The sequence below is a fragment of the Octopus bimaculoides genome, chromosome 11 (genome assembly GCF_001194135.2).
Source record: "Octopus bimaculoides isolate UCB-OBI-ISO-001 chromosome 11, ASM119413v2, whole genome shotgun sequence".
Lineage (NCBI taxonomy): Eukaryota > Metazoa > Mollusca > Cephalopoda > Octopoda > Octopodidae > Octopus > Octopus bimaculoides.
The window spans coordinates 40598823-40614262 of record NC_068991.1 but is presented as its reverse complement, the minus strand read 5'-3'; the positions used below and the strand labels follow the sequence as shown (position 1 = coordinate 40614262).

The 15440-nt window shown below is 36.5% G+C and overlaps 1 protein-coding gene across 4 annotated transcripts in view; it reads right to left on the bottom strand.

Moving 5' to 3' along the window:
• LOC106868476 (uncharacterized) overlaps positions 1-15440 on the bottom strand; it is a 79982-nt gene that overhangs the window by 50848 nt on the left and 13694 nt on the right. For all 4 annotated transcript variants that reach the window (XM_014913757.1, XM_014913758.1, XM_014913759.2 and 1 more), the window contains exons 4-8: positions 15189-15256; positions 13653-13720; positions 11079-11253; positions 8663-8698; positions 1411-1469 (exon numbers count right to left, since the gene is read on the bottom strand). In XM_014913757.1, coding sequence (XP_014769243.1) covers positions 1411-1469; positions 8663-8698; positions 11079-11253; positions 13653-13720; positions 15189-15256 — 406 coding nt within the window. The remainder of the gene's footprint in view (positions 1-1410; positions 1470-8662; positions 8699-11078; positions 11254-13652; positions 13721-15188; positions 15257-15440) is intronic.

Sequence of the window (15440 nt, the reverse complement as noted above, 5' to 3'; positions counted from 1 at the left end):
TATATATATATATATATATATATATATATGAAGCTAGTATGCTCCAGTAGATGGGCAATGTCAATGTGCATGCATGACAAAGTGTAAATGATTTAAGAGGAAAACTGGGGATAAGAGGCTTCAGATGTCATGTGCACAAGGGGAGACTGTGCTGGTTTGGTCATGTCATGAGTATAGATGAGGACAGCTGCGTAAAGAAGTGCCTAGTTCAAATTGTAGAGGGTACCTGTGGAAGAGGTAGACCCAGAAAGACATGGGATGAAGTGGTGAGAAAGGATCTTCGGACACTGGATGTCACAGGAAATGACAAGGGACTGGGAGATGTGGTGATTTGCTGTACTTGATAAGATGTGTCAAGCTAAGTAAAATTGCTGTCTTCCACACATATAGGCTTGTCCTTTCAGGTGCCAGTGCCACTTAAACAGGCCAGTGCTGCATCAACACACTCATGTTGGTGGCACATAGAAAGCACCCAGCACACTTTTTAAGTGGTTGGCATTAGAAAGGGCATCTAGCCATTGAAACCATGATACAACAGACAATTGGAGTCTAGACAGCCTCAGTCAATCAGTTGACAAGTCCTATTTCATTAATGATGCTGTTCTGTAACCCCGATCAAGGTACTTAACTCATAAAGGCCTTCTACCTCTAGTTTCTAATTGGTGTCATGGGATGTATAAAATTGTCGGTTGTAAGTAGAGGTGGCTAATGCTGACATTTTGAAATACTTCAGAGAGTAGTGACTGATCCCTGCATAGTTACGGGCTGCTCTTTAACAAGGCGTAACACCTATTTAGCCACCCTGCCAGGGATTTGGCAAAGTCATAGGACTGCAACATGGTGAATTGTCAAGAGGTACTGGAAAAGCCCAACTGAGCTGACAGTGCTTCTTACAATGACGCTGTGTGCAAGAATCCTTGAAAATCAGTGGTCAGGACCACCAAGCTCTATCAAGAGATTAACTGTAATAGATCCATAGGGGCAGTGACAATGGTTGTGTAATCAGCTAATGAAAGATTCACTATGACTCAAGCTCCTAGTTCAAATTCATAATAATGGATTTGGATGGTGACAGAGAAGCATGGGAATCTGCAAAAACAGCAATAAAAAAAAGAAGTAGAGGCTAAGCTTGATGAGTATTTTGCAGTTTACTAGTGCTCAACTCATATTCTAAGCATAGATTGAAAAGATATTTTCCATGTGACTATAGAAGTCTTCTAATGTATCTTTATAGTCTAGTGAATGTCAATATATCTACATACATACACAACATTCATATCCCTAATATAACAATTAACAATAAAATTTTTTAAAGTGCATTTAAAAATAATCTTTATTATAGAAACATTTTCAATGAATGTATACAAAAAAAGAATAAACAAAAATAATTAGAATTACTGAAAGACTTACATAGTTTGCATGAATGGCACTTTTGTCTGATGACCATGAAGTGTCATGGTAAGACATCTCTACAATAGAAGGTAGATGAAAAACAATTTACAGATATACATAAAATATAAGTGTAGACATGACTGTGTGGTCAGAAGTTTGCTTCCAAATCACATGGTTCTGGAAGTCCATTGTGTGATTATGGATGCACGCGTGCGTGCGTGTATAGTAGAATAAGAAACAAAATGTCCTTGGTACAGTATTATATATTTGAAAAAATTAATAGAAATAAATTTTCTGATAGTTTTCCACTTTAATAATTAGATGTTTATAAATGACACTGATGGGAGTTTCTTGCTTAAAAACAGTCTTCAAACTGATAATTTAGAGTTTATATACTGCTTAAATAGGGAGTGTTTAATTATAAGCATACACATATACAAACACCAACACACACATATATACATATACCTTTACATAAGCACATATAGAGAGAGGTGTACATATACATATGTACACAAATACACACACAAGAACATGGGACCATCAGAGTCACATTTGTAAACTTAGAAACAACTAATTATTAAAGTGGAAAAATTATCAGAAAAGCCATTTCTATTCATTCTTCATCCCGTAAATAATGCAGTTTTTTAATACTTTTTTTATTTTTCAAAATTAAGATAAACAAATTCTGTTGTGTCTGGGGAGAGTCATTTTCTTTTTTGTGCCTTATAATTTTACCAGTGAGTGTGTTAAATTATAAGGCACAAAAAGAAAATGACTCTCTCCAGACACAACAGAATATGCTTCAACACATGAACTCACATAAAGAATCTTGCAAACCAAATCCAAAAACAAAATAAGATAAACAAAGTTCTTTTTTAATCTAAAGTAGACTCTCCTTCATTTGCTACAATGCTCTTCCATCTATCTGGTAGACTTGCAAGGTCCCTCTTCTAAAATTTACTTGTCCATGAGGAAAAATACTCCTCCAGTACTGTTCTGAACTTGTCTTCAGAATTCATGTCTTTTCCATCCAAATGATTTTGAAGACTGTGAAATATATGATAATCAGATGGGGCAATGTCCGGCAAATATGGTGGGTGGGGCATCGTTTCCCTTTCAAACTGCTCCAGCCTTTGGAATATCATCCTCGCTGTATGTGGCCGAGCATTATCCTGATGGAAGAACACCTTTCGTCTTGAAACCAAAGATGGTTATTTTTCTTCTAGCACTCACTTAAGCTTCTCAAGCTGCTTGCAGTAGATCTCCTTTGCTATCGTTTGATTTGGGTTTAAAAGTTCAAAGTGGACTAAACCTTTCATATCCCACCAAACAGATAACAACACCTTACATGGGTGAAGACCTTTAGCCAGGGGTGCTGGTGTTTCTCCTTTCCCCATCCACTGTTTTCAGTGCTTGACATTTTTATAGAGAATCCATTTCTCATCACCAGTCACTGTTTGGTCCAAAAAAGGTTCATTCATGAGACGTGACACCAAAGAAGAGAACACATTCACTCTCTGCATATGATTAGACTTGGAAAGTTTGTGAGGAACCCACTAACCCAATTTGCTGACTTTTCCAATGGCACACAGTTGTCAATGAACGGTTGATCGACCAAATCCAAGCTTCTCTGCTAGTTCCTCAATAGTTATGATGGGATTTTGTTCTACCAGCGTTTGCAGGACGTCTTCGTCGAGCTGTACAGATCTTCCAGGATGAGGCTCATCTTCTAGGCTGTAGTTTTCAGCTCAGAATTTCTGGAATCACTGTTGAAACTGGCTTACGCTTATTGTCCGACCTCCATATACTGCATTAATATTCCTCACACTTTCTGGTGCATTGTTGCCATTATTGAACTTATAAAGCAAAATATGCTTCTTTGTCACTTTCATTATAGTTTTGAAAAAATAACTGTTAAAATCGAACTGCACTCTTCAATACTTACATTAAGAATAAGAACAATGTAAAATTACTGCTTGCTTTTATAGCAAGTTGATACAGGTAGTTTATCCCATCCCTCTCCAACTTTTAGTTCATACAAATGAAAAAACTGCATTATTTATGGGATGACTCAATATATACATATATATGCGTGTGTGTGTGTGTATGTATTTGTCCTCCACCACTGCTATACAACTGGTGTTGGTTTATGTCTTTGTAGCTTAGCAGTTTGGTACAAGAGATTGATAGTTAGTTTAACTAACTAATTACGCTGTACAATTAACTGTTAAATTAACAGAAAAGTTTGAAGATGTACCAGTTACTGTATTCTTTGTAATTCTATGAAAAAATTCATAATCCAGCAAAGTGAACCTTGATTTACCCATCAGAATAATTACAGTGGGATTGCTCCCCCTAAACAATCCTTGATGCTTCTTACTACTTGTTTTGACTAGCCAGAACCTGGACTATACCTGAGAGCTCTTACAGTATCCACCTGGATAATTTATCCCTATATACTCATCATACACATATATATATTTATACATATATAAAGACAGAGAAGGGTTTGTTGTACAAATAGTGGAAAATGTACTCAATATAGGTGGGAGAGTTTATTCATTTGAAGCTGATGATTCTCTAAGTATTAATCTGAATCTCATTTATATGCTTGAATAAATGCACATAAGTGAGAAAGTTGAAGCAGTACTGAGGTGAATCTTCAAAATCAAATAAATATATTTATTTATATATGACGAAAAATAGTTGAAAAGCAGGAATAAAATAAATGAAACCTCTACTGGATTCTCAGTAAAGTGGTAATGAACAACACACACAGAGAAAAAGAAGACAAAACACTAAAAACAGACAACTGATCACATTGCAACTTTGTAATTGAGTGTTTATGACTCATTGGTATCCTCCATAGCTGCTGTTTACTTTTATTTTCAATAAAAGAAAAAACAGGTTTTTTTTCTTTTATTTTCAATAAAAGAAAAAAACAGGTTTTTGCAACAAAACAAATATGTGATGAACCCAGCATTTGTCTGGTAAATGAGCAAGGCCTAGACTCCTTGCAATTGAGGAAATTATTGATGTTATTTATTCATTGGACAAAGAGTTTATCCTTACACAGACAATGAGGGAGATTTGGACAATCAAACTAGTGAAAGTGATGAGGAAAGTATAGAGATTAGGGCGAACAAATACAATAGTAGAGAGATAGGCTTATTATTGTTATTCTTCTGAGTTTTTCTTTTTGTGATTCAGTCCATTAGTTAGCCTGCAATGAAAAAACATGGTTTTTGAGAGATAGGCTTATTATTGTTGTTTGCCTGAATTTTTTTGTGATTCTGTCCATTAGCTTTTTTGCAATCATTACTCTTGAGCTGTATATGCACCTATTTACTTTCTTTTGCTCAGGAAACCAGGTGGAGGGTAAAGTTAGATGGTTCCGTTCACTTTTAGCAAAGATAATTTTTAGCGAAGTCATTTTGTACAAAGTTAATTTTTAGCAAAGTCATTTTTAAGTGAAACATTATGAGTGAACAGTACTTTCAGCAAAGGTTAGTTTTAAGCGAAATATATACTATTACATATATTGCAACCGACATCAGCAATTGATGGGTATTAATTTAAATGACCTTGATTTTTTTTAAAAATCAGTTATTCAAATTTTATTAGAAGCATCTGTAGCTAACTTATCATGGACATTATTGTTTTGAATCATGGCAAAAACAAAATAGCCTATAATGGTTTCATCTATAAAAAGGATAAAGCTACTCAAACCACAATTACATGGCGTAATGAAAGGTTGCAAAGGACAGTTGAATACCTCTTTGGAATACGAAAAGGATAGAAATTGCACTGGGAAATGAGAATACTCGCATGCTCCTGAACCTGTTAAAGTCAGTGAGGAAAAAGTTGAAGAAAGTCTGCAAAGCTGCTGTAACAATGCATGATCCATTGAGATACATACTCCAAGATGCCATTGCTGGTCTACAAAACAAACTTGCAGCAAAGATCAAATTGGGAACAAAATTAAAACATACCGTATCTAGGAGGCAAAGCACTATGGGGAATTACCCTCCACCCCCTCAATTAGCTGCATCTATCATTATTCTGGAATCCTTGTGGTCTACTTTCATGGGTGATAATTTTATTCTCAATGACAGTGGTATAAGTGATGAGAAAAGAATAATAATTTTTTGTACTAATGAAAGTTTTACCAGGCTGAGAATCAATCATCAATGGTTAGCTGACAGAACTTTCAAAATGACTCCAAGTATTTTCCTACCAATTTTTACAATGCATGCATTGATAAAGGAAAGTGTAATACTTTGTATATATGCTTTACTTAAGAATAAATGTGAGGTAAGTTACACAGCAATATTCACTATACTGAAAGAAATAGAGCTTTTGCTAGATCCTGTCTCCATCTTAATAGACTTTGAAATTGCTACAAGAAATGCAATAACACTCACATTTCTACACTCAAGCAGGATGTTTCTTCCATTTGGGACAGAGTATATGGAGAAAGATTACCGATGAAGCTTTAAGAGAAAGATATGTTAATGAAGAAAATGTTTGAATGCTAATCAAAATGATTAGCATTTCTCCCTACAGATGATGTCATAGCAGGGTTTCAAGCCAAACGTGAATTGGAAAATTATGATGAAGAACTTGACATTATTTTCGATTATTTTGAAGATAATTATATTGGCCACCCATTGGCAAACAACCGTAGAAGAAAATCTAAATTTCCAATATTATTGTGGAACATTTTTAGAAGGCTTCAGATGGATCTCCCACAAACAAATAATGCCATAGAAGGATGGCACACTGCTTTCCAAGGCAGTCTATCTTGTAGTCACCTAACAGTTTTGCTCTTAATAGAGGCTTTAAGAAGGGAAGAGAGCCTAAAAAAGATGGAATATTTTGGAATTTATTCAAGAGAACCTGCACTAAAGAAGAGGAAATATGTGAATTTAGAAAGAAGAATTAAAAGCATTATTGAATCAAAAGATTTAGAAATTACAGATTATCTTAGTCACCTTGTCTACAATGTTACTTTTTGAATTTTTATTCTTTCTAGAATTAATTTTTTTAATTTTAAATGTTGTGAATTTTTAGTTCATTCTACAATAAAATGTGTTAATTTTTAATAATTCTTTATTTATATGTTGTGAAGGCGTAATTATTCATACAAAAAAATTTGTAAATTTCTATTAAATTTTTATTTTTATCAACTTCACTCAAATTGACATTGCTTAATAGGCAGCACTCAAAATGCTTGTAATTTTAACTTTACTCAAAATGACTTCGCTTAAATGACTGGACACAGAAGCCCAGGTCTGAGATAGTTAAGAAGATTTACTTACATTTGCATATCTGGTTTTACAATACCATGATTTTCAATAGTAGTGTGAGATGGAGTTTGAGAAAATATAAATGAATTTTCTTAAAGACTCTAAGTGCATTTTCAATTCTTTTCTTTTCTTTATGTGTCAACTAATATATCTTTTATATCATTTAATTGTTTCAGTCTTAGGACTGTGGTTTTGCTGGGTCACTACCTTGAAGGGTTTAGTTGAATAAATCAACCCCAATGCTTATTTTTAAGCCTATATCATATCAGTCTGTTTTTGCTGAATTGCTAAGTTATGGGGACATAAACAAGCCAACACCAATTGTCAAGTGTTAGTGGTGAGCAAACATAAAGATACACAAACGTATATATATATATATAACAGGCTTCTTTCAGTTTCCATCCACCAGACTCAGTCACAATGCTTTGGTTGGCCTGGGGCTATAGTGGAAGACAATTGCCCAAGGTGCTGCACAGTAGATCTGAACCCAAAACCACATGATTAGGAAACAAGCCTCTTATCACACAGCCATGCCTGTGCCTACATAAAATGTGAAAAAAAAAGAAAACTTATTTTCTTGTATATACACACACATAAATATAGTATTTATACTTCATCATAATCATCATTTTAACATTTTAGCAACTGTTATTTGGTGTCGGACAGGTTTTCAGTATAGTATGTTATCATTCCTCTCAATCCTGTTTTCTATCTCATCATCCCATCTCATCACCTATATATATATATATATATATATATATATATATGAAGTTAGCCTCATCAGTTTTTATTTCCCTATGTTTCACGTCAATCACACTCTTCTTTTCTGTCATAGTTGGCCATTCCATTTACATGACATTTTCATACCATGAAAGATGGGACAAACAAATTTGCTTTATTTTCAGTTCTCACCTGATTTAAAAAGTTATTATGGGACCATACATTCATCATAATTATAACAGTTCAGCGATAATTTCCTATATTGACTTGGTTATTATTAAGAGTACACATTGATTATCGCAGTATGGTTATAATTTTCCATATTGTGACTGTGCAAGTTGAGATTAGAATTTTCTTCCATGGACATCATCTTGCCCAGTAGTGGCACATGTTTCAAGAATTTTCCAAGTTGTCCTTTGATTTGTTAATAAATCATGACAAATAACAGTTCAAAAGTTTTCTAATATTTCACAGAAATAAACTGGGTAAAGTCCAAAGAGCTTCTACCTCTTGGCAACAAAGGGCCTCTCACTCAGAGTGAAAGGCAGATTGTATGATGCCTGTGTATTTACAGCTATGCTACATGGCAGTGAAACATGGGCTGTGATTGCTGAGGACATGTGTAGGCTTGTAAGAAATGAAGCTAGCATCTTCACTGGATGTGCAATGTTAGTGTGCATGTATGATAGAGTGTGAGCATCTTGAGAAAAAAGTTGGGCATAAGAGGCATCAGATGTGATGTGCAAGAGATGACTGTACTGATATGGTCATGTAATACGTGTGGACGAGGATAGCTGTATAAAGAAGTGCTGATCTCTAACTGTGGAGGGAACCTGTGGAAGAGGTAGACCCAAGAAAACATGGGACAAGCTGGTGAAGCATGATCTTTGAACGTTGGGCCTTATGGAGGCAATGACTAATGACTGAGACCTCTGGAGATATGCCATGCTTTAGAAGACCCATCAAGCCAAGTGAAATTGTAGTTGTGGTTGATGCAGGTGTCATGTAACTAGCACCCATGCTGGTGGCACATGAAAAGCACCCATTACACATCAGAGTGGTTGGTGTTAGGAAGGGCATCCAACCATAGAAACCATGCCAAATTAGACTGGAGTCTGGTGCAGCCCCTCAGCTTACCAGCCCTAGTTAAACCGTCCAACCCATGCCAGCATGGATAATGGAAGTTAAATGATGATGATGATGATATAATTAGATTCTAATATAAGCAATAAACTGACCTGAATGTTCATTATTCTCTGAGTCAAAGATTTCCACTGGAAAATTGTAAAATGACAGATTAATATAGAAATCATAAGATGTAATGAAGTAACTCTATATCACCAATAGATAGTTTTTATTTCAAATAAAAGTCATCAGATTTAAGTATGCACAATGTTGGTCAAGAACACAAGAATAGTTTTTGCCCATAGAGATTTGCTTTTGGTATAAAATTAATAAAATTACATTTTTGATAGAAGTTGTAGTTTAGCCTTGGCTCAGTACTGATCAGTCAGATCTATAATCAGGTACAAGGGTCAGCTGAAAAGTTCATAGGCTGACCAAGATACTCTCATGGAATGTGACCAAATGAGATTTATCTTTCAACATAGCTCCCCTTGCACTCCACACCCTTCTTCCATCAGTGCTGCAGTGCATGGATCCCTTTGGTGAAGTAGCTTTCATCCAGTTGCTCAAAAGAGTTATCAACAGTAGATATGATGTCATCATCACTGCGATACTGGTTTCCGGCCAAGTGATTTTTCATGTTGGGGAACAGATGATACTCAGATGGCACCAATTCAGAAGAATAGGGAGGGTGATCAGCCAGTTCAAAGCCACAGTCATGCACAGGAACCATTGAAATCAATGCTGGAGCATTGTCCTGAGGAAACCAGATCCTTTCTGCAGTTTTCCTGGACATTTGGTCTTGATAACCTTTCATAACTTCTTTGGCAAATTGGCAGAGTACTCTCTATTGACTCTTTTGAAAATAGACAATAAACACAATGCCTTTTGCATCCCAAAACACTGAGGCCATCACCTACCCTGCAGGTGGAACAACCTTGGCTTTCTTTGGAGCAGGAGAGGTGTTTCCACTGAATACATTGTCTCTGGTTCAAAGTCATGAACACAACACTCATCCTGGGTTAGGAAATGTTTGTGGAAACCAGCTGGATCTGCCTCAAACAATGTCTCAGATTTTCTTGTGATGTCATCAGCCTGGTGCACTTTTGAGCAGGTGTCAGAAGACGTGGCACTCACCAAACAGAAACTTTCAATATGCCAAGTTCATTGTGCAGAACATTCTCAACCCTCTCATGGGGTAATCACCATGTAGTGAACATGAACAATGTTTTCCTTGGTGGTGATAGTTACAGGACAACCAAACCTTGGGTCATTTTCAAGACTCCCTGTTTCCCTCCTAAATTCAGCTGCCCACTTTTGCATTGTGGATAAAGCTGGAGTGTCGTCCCCTAATGTAGCAACCATGTCAGTATGAATCTCCTTGGGGCTAAACGCCTTTTTCTGCAGGTACTTGATAACATGATGGTGCCAAATTTTGCTGATTTTTAAGAAAAGTCACTACTAGTTACTTCTGAAGTCTTCTTTGAATAGTGAGATGTCAGTTTACCTGAAAAGAAACAATACAGTTATTAATAAGGAGAGTTGAAATTAATGTATGCAAGATCTCACTGCTCTAGCATCACTCCTTCATAGTCAGCCAATGAACTTTTCAGCCCATCCTCATATTGCAGCCAAGATCAATCTGTTTTGTTAAGTATAATGTGTCTTGAACTACATTATTAGTGTTCTTTCTTTTTTGTTTTTTTTTAGGCAGTTGGCTGGATTTGAAGGAGATATAGTTGTTATTTTAAGTAGAGTAAGAGACTGCTTTGAGGTTCCAATGAGCACATATAGTTTCTTAATTCCTAGTGCTTGCAGTAAGAATTCACACAAAATAATTGTGTAGTGACGTCATATTGGCACCAAAAGGCATAGGCGCCATTGCTGAATCCTTAACCACGCATGCGTGGGTTTCAACATCGAAGCGTTCCCGCTATGAGTCTGCCTCTTTACCAAGCCTGACAGCGACCAAGCAAGACGTCTAAGCAAGCTCTCCCATTTGAGTGTGGTTGAACCAAGTTGTCTCTACAACGACACCAGCTCGAGGAACCGTATATCTACATTTCAGGCTACTCTAAAACCGGACAATTGGAAGCTGTTTTATTTTCCACCGTACAATAAATATTTGTTGTTGTTGATCAGTTTGGAGTTTCTGTGTTCAGTTCACTTCTAATTTAATGTAGGAAAGTTAGGTGTATATCTAATGATATATAACCCACTCTCCTAAAATTGTATTGCTAATGATTATGCCATGATTATTCACATACATTTTCATGTTTTATGAAGTGTTCGTCAAAAAACTTAGCAATATAGAAGCTTAATGAAACTGATAAATCTGTTGGGAATTAGATATCTACAAATCTTCATTATCTTTTCTTATTATACAGTCATAGAAATCCTTTCTAAGTCCATGCCCTTTCCACCATAGCAGATAAGTGGGCAAAATCTATGTGAGGAAATGATATGATGGAAAATATATTTATAGATGGAAATTGAGCCAAAAATGAAAAAGACATAAAAATTACTCACAATGTTTATGGGTGAAGAGATTATCTAGTTGAAGATTATATAAAGGAAGAGTTAAGGCTTGCTTTAAAATGCTCATTATCTCTAATTGTGACTGCACATTCAATGAGAGTGCTGCCTTCATGAATTCTTCCTGAGGTTCCCCTTTTACCCCAGCTGCCAACACAAGCACAGCAATCTGAAATAATCCAATTACAGAATACAATCAACTTTTGATTTAACAAAAACATTCACTGCAAGCTAGTAATATATCATCATCATCATTTAATGTCAGTTTTCCATGCTGGCATGGGTTGGACGGTTTGACAGGAGCTGGCCAATTGGAGAGCTGCCCAGACATGATTTGTCTGTTTTGATAAGGTTTCTATGGCTGGATCCCCTTTCTAATGACAACCACTTTACAGAGTCCGCTGGACGCTTTCGCATAGCACCAGCATGGGTACTCTTACATGGCGCCGATATGTGCTCTTTACACTTGGTGCTGACATAACTGCTTCTTACATGGTGCTGGCATGAGTGCTATTTATGTAGCATCAGCACAAGTGCTTATTATGTGGCACTGGCACAAGTGCATTTTACATGACTAAGTGCTTCTTATGTGGCACCAGCATGGGTGCTTTTTACATTGTGCTGGCACAGGTTGTAAAGGACTTGCCTGTATGCATGGATGGCCACAGTTTTACTTAGCTTCTCAAGCACAACAAACTGCCATAAGTCTCAGTTTTTTGTCATCTCCTCAATGAGGCTGAATCCTAAGACTTGTAAAGCTGGAGCTTAATGTGGTTTCCATGGGATATATGCAATAAAGATTACATCATTCTCCACTGAATGGGATACCATTTCTTTGCAGAGTTAACTTCCCAGCTATTGCTGGAACTCATTTACTGCTGAGTGGACAGGACCGATGTGAAATGAAGTGTTTTGCTCAAGAACACAACACATTGCCTGACCTGGGAATTAAAACCATGATCTTACAATCATGAATGCAACACCTTAACCACTAGACCATGCATCTTCACATTATGTATATATATTGCAACAATACTTTAGATGGTCGGTGGTCCATGTTCTATGTTGGGTCACCATTTTAGAAGGAATGGTGATTTAGAATGTTGGGTTTAGCATTATTGAAAGGTCGTGGTCTCAGGTGGTGAAACCATCTAATAACAACTCTGTTCAGAAGGCTGTAATAATGCATATATGCCAGTGGGCAAAGAGAGAGACACAACCGGATAGAATGCTTGAGAGAAGTTTTATTTGATATGTTAACCTGTGTGTCTGTGTGTGCGTCATGTATACAGAATAATAGACAGGCTGTCATGAGAACTAAGTGTATAGACATGGATGTATGCATGTGCGTTAAGTACATATAAGAATAACAATGAGGAAGAAACAGTGAGAGAGTCTATAATGAGAAGTTAAACGAATGTTCGTAGACACAAGAATTAGAAATACCAGTTCATAGTTAATTGTACACGATAATAGAAATACTGTATCAAGAAGCTGTGGCGTTGATGCAGAGCCAGTTGTGGTATGTGCCATACGAAGTTGTGGCTGTAATGATGCTGCTTGGGTTAATTGTACAGGAGTTTTCGCAGGTTATATATTTGCTGTTAACCATAATGAAGTAATTCATGAACAGTGCTATGTTGGAACCTGTGCTAGTTGCTGGTTGAGCTGTGTACATAGAAATGTTGTTGACGTCATTAAGAAGATGGTGGCAATGAAGATGGAGGTTGCCATAATGTTGTTGGACGGGTCGTCTGACATTGTCACTAGAACTGGTTGTGTTTTGTGTGGTCAGTGGCTAGACCTTAAAAGGTCAGGAACCAAAGACCTTGAGTCAAGGAGAAGGTGAGTTTTTATAAGGAACAGTAGGCTCAAATGGGGTTGAAAAAAGGCTGTCTCACATGATCTTATTTAGGGGCTCCGATTAGTTATATGCTACATACTGGCGTGAGAGAGTAAAAGACAAATTGCGTCAATACGAACCAGTCAGAGTAGTGGATACAACGGGGTCCAAATAGTGGCCAAAAGCTAGCTGTTGTCTGCTATGCTCGAATGCCTGTATATATAATAAAGGGGAGAGGAATTTCACTAGAGTGTACGCTACAATACCATGAACATACAAATGATCTTGCACCATGCCTATATGTATGCATGTAGAATCAACTATTCAGTTTACTTGATGTCTTTTTATAATGTATACTATCAGCTGAATATGTAATTCAAATGTAACTACAGGAGCCACACTATGAGGGAACACTTGGATAATTCTAGTTTAAATGTAATCTTTATGGATCTCTGAACTTAAAGTATCACACTATTAAAGCTGGTATTGTGAAAGGTGCCTTACCTTTCATAAGAAGTTTTAGTGTTATGCATTTTGCTTTTTCCTATATAGAAAAAATATTTTTTCATAAAATGAATATTTAGTGGGGAGTGGGGGAAGAATGGTGAGAATATATTTGTTTAGCAATAAAGATATTTTAATGGTCTCATTTAAAATAACACTTGTACACAAATATGTGGATACGAACAGTATATATATACCAATGACATCCTTAAATAGCTTACCTTGGCAAAATCCAGTTCATCAGCTTTGTCAAAATTTACTTGTTCAACAAGTTTATAATCATATTTATCTAGAAACAAAGATATTGTTTCTCGGTTAGTCATGCCAGCAAGAACAAGGAGTAAAATTAGAAGATTATCATCTAGGATTAGTATTAACTAAAGAGATTCATCCATCTTCACATTCTGAGTTCAAATTCTGCCAAGGATGACTTTGCCTTTCATTCTTTCGGGGTTGATAAAATAAGTACTAGTTGAATACTGGGATCGATGTAATCAACTTAACCCACTCCCCCGAAATTACTGGCCTTGTGCCAAAATTTGAAAACAATATTAAAGAGGTGTTTTAATCTCATTACATTCATTTTTATCTATGGTAGTAAATATGATACATCATCATCATCATCATTTAATGTCCGTTGTCCATGCTGACATGTGTTGGATGGTCTGACTGGGCTGGGGCACTGGAAGACTGCACTAGACTCCAGTCTAATTTGGTATGGCTTTTTACAGTTGGATGCCCTTCTTAATGCCAATCACTCTGAGAGTGTAATGGGTGCTTTTATGTGCTACTGGCACGGGTGCCATTTCTGTGACACTCGGGTGCATTTATGTACCACCGGCATGGGTGCCAATTTGTGCGACACCGGTATCTGCCACAATTGCGATTGTGCTCAAGCACAATATAATGCCAAAGGTCTCGGTCACTGCCTCTGTGAGGTCCAACACTCAAAAAGCACTCAGCCACTTCACCTCCGTGAGGCCAACAAATTAAAAAGTTTTATATGAATAGTATTATATGTCCATCATCATTCAACATCTGTTTTCCATGCTGGCATGGATTGAATGGATCCACAGAAATTGGCAAGTCACCAATTCCTGCTGTCTGCTTTGTCATGCTTTCTATAGCTGGATGTCTTTCCTAACATTAACCACTTTACAGAGTGCACTGTGTGCTTTTTATGTGGCACCAGCAACAGTTAGATCACAAAGTAACTTGCAAGACAAACTCCCTCAATTGAGGTGGGAGTAGGCTTGAGAGACAGATAAAGGAATCTTGCATTCTAGGGAAACATGACTGCCTCAGTGGAGAGTGAGATGTAGAGAAAAGTGACAGTGAGTAGGCCAGTGACAGTGAGTAGGCCAGTGACAGTGAGTAGGCCAGTGACTGGAGAGGGTGAGTGGGTGACTTCCTGAGATTGCAAAAGGAGAGTGGTGGTCTGCTGATTTTCCTAAAGGAGCACCTATCAAATAGCAGTTGTTATGCATTCATAACGTAGAAAGGACAAAGTAAACAAAATTTATGTTCCTTAAAGGATATAGTTCAATGCTTTTTTGTGAACTGAAGATATTTATGTGACTTTAAACTGAACATTTGAACACTCCTCAGTGTCACTTCTTCATTTAGTTTTCTTCCCTGGGATACATGATCTCTATAAAATAGTCTAACAATACTTATCAAACTAGAACTGAAACAATCACAAAATAACTGAGTCAAAAAACTACAACAACAACAAAGAATATAGTAAAACAACATACCCTCAATAAACTTCTGTATAATTTCAAAGCGTTCTTTCCTTGTAGTCACATCATGAGAAGTATCTTTTCTAAATAAAACAAATAAATAACTGTTACAGATTGTATTTTAGAAAACCACTGATGCCTTGTCTATACTTTCATTAAAATTTGAAATCTTCAGAAAACTATAACTGACTAAAGGAATTTAATATATTTTTTATCTTTTTCTTGTTTCAGTCATTGGATTGTGGTCATGCTGGAAAACTGCCTTGA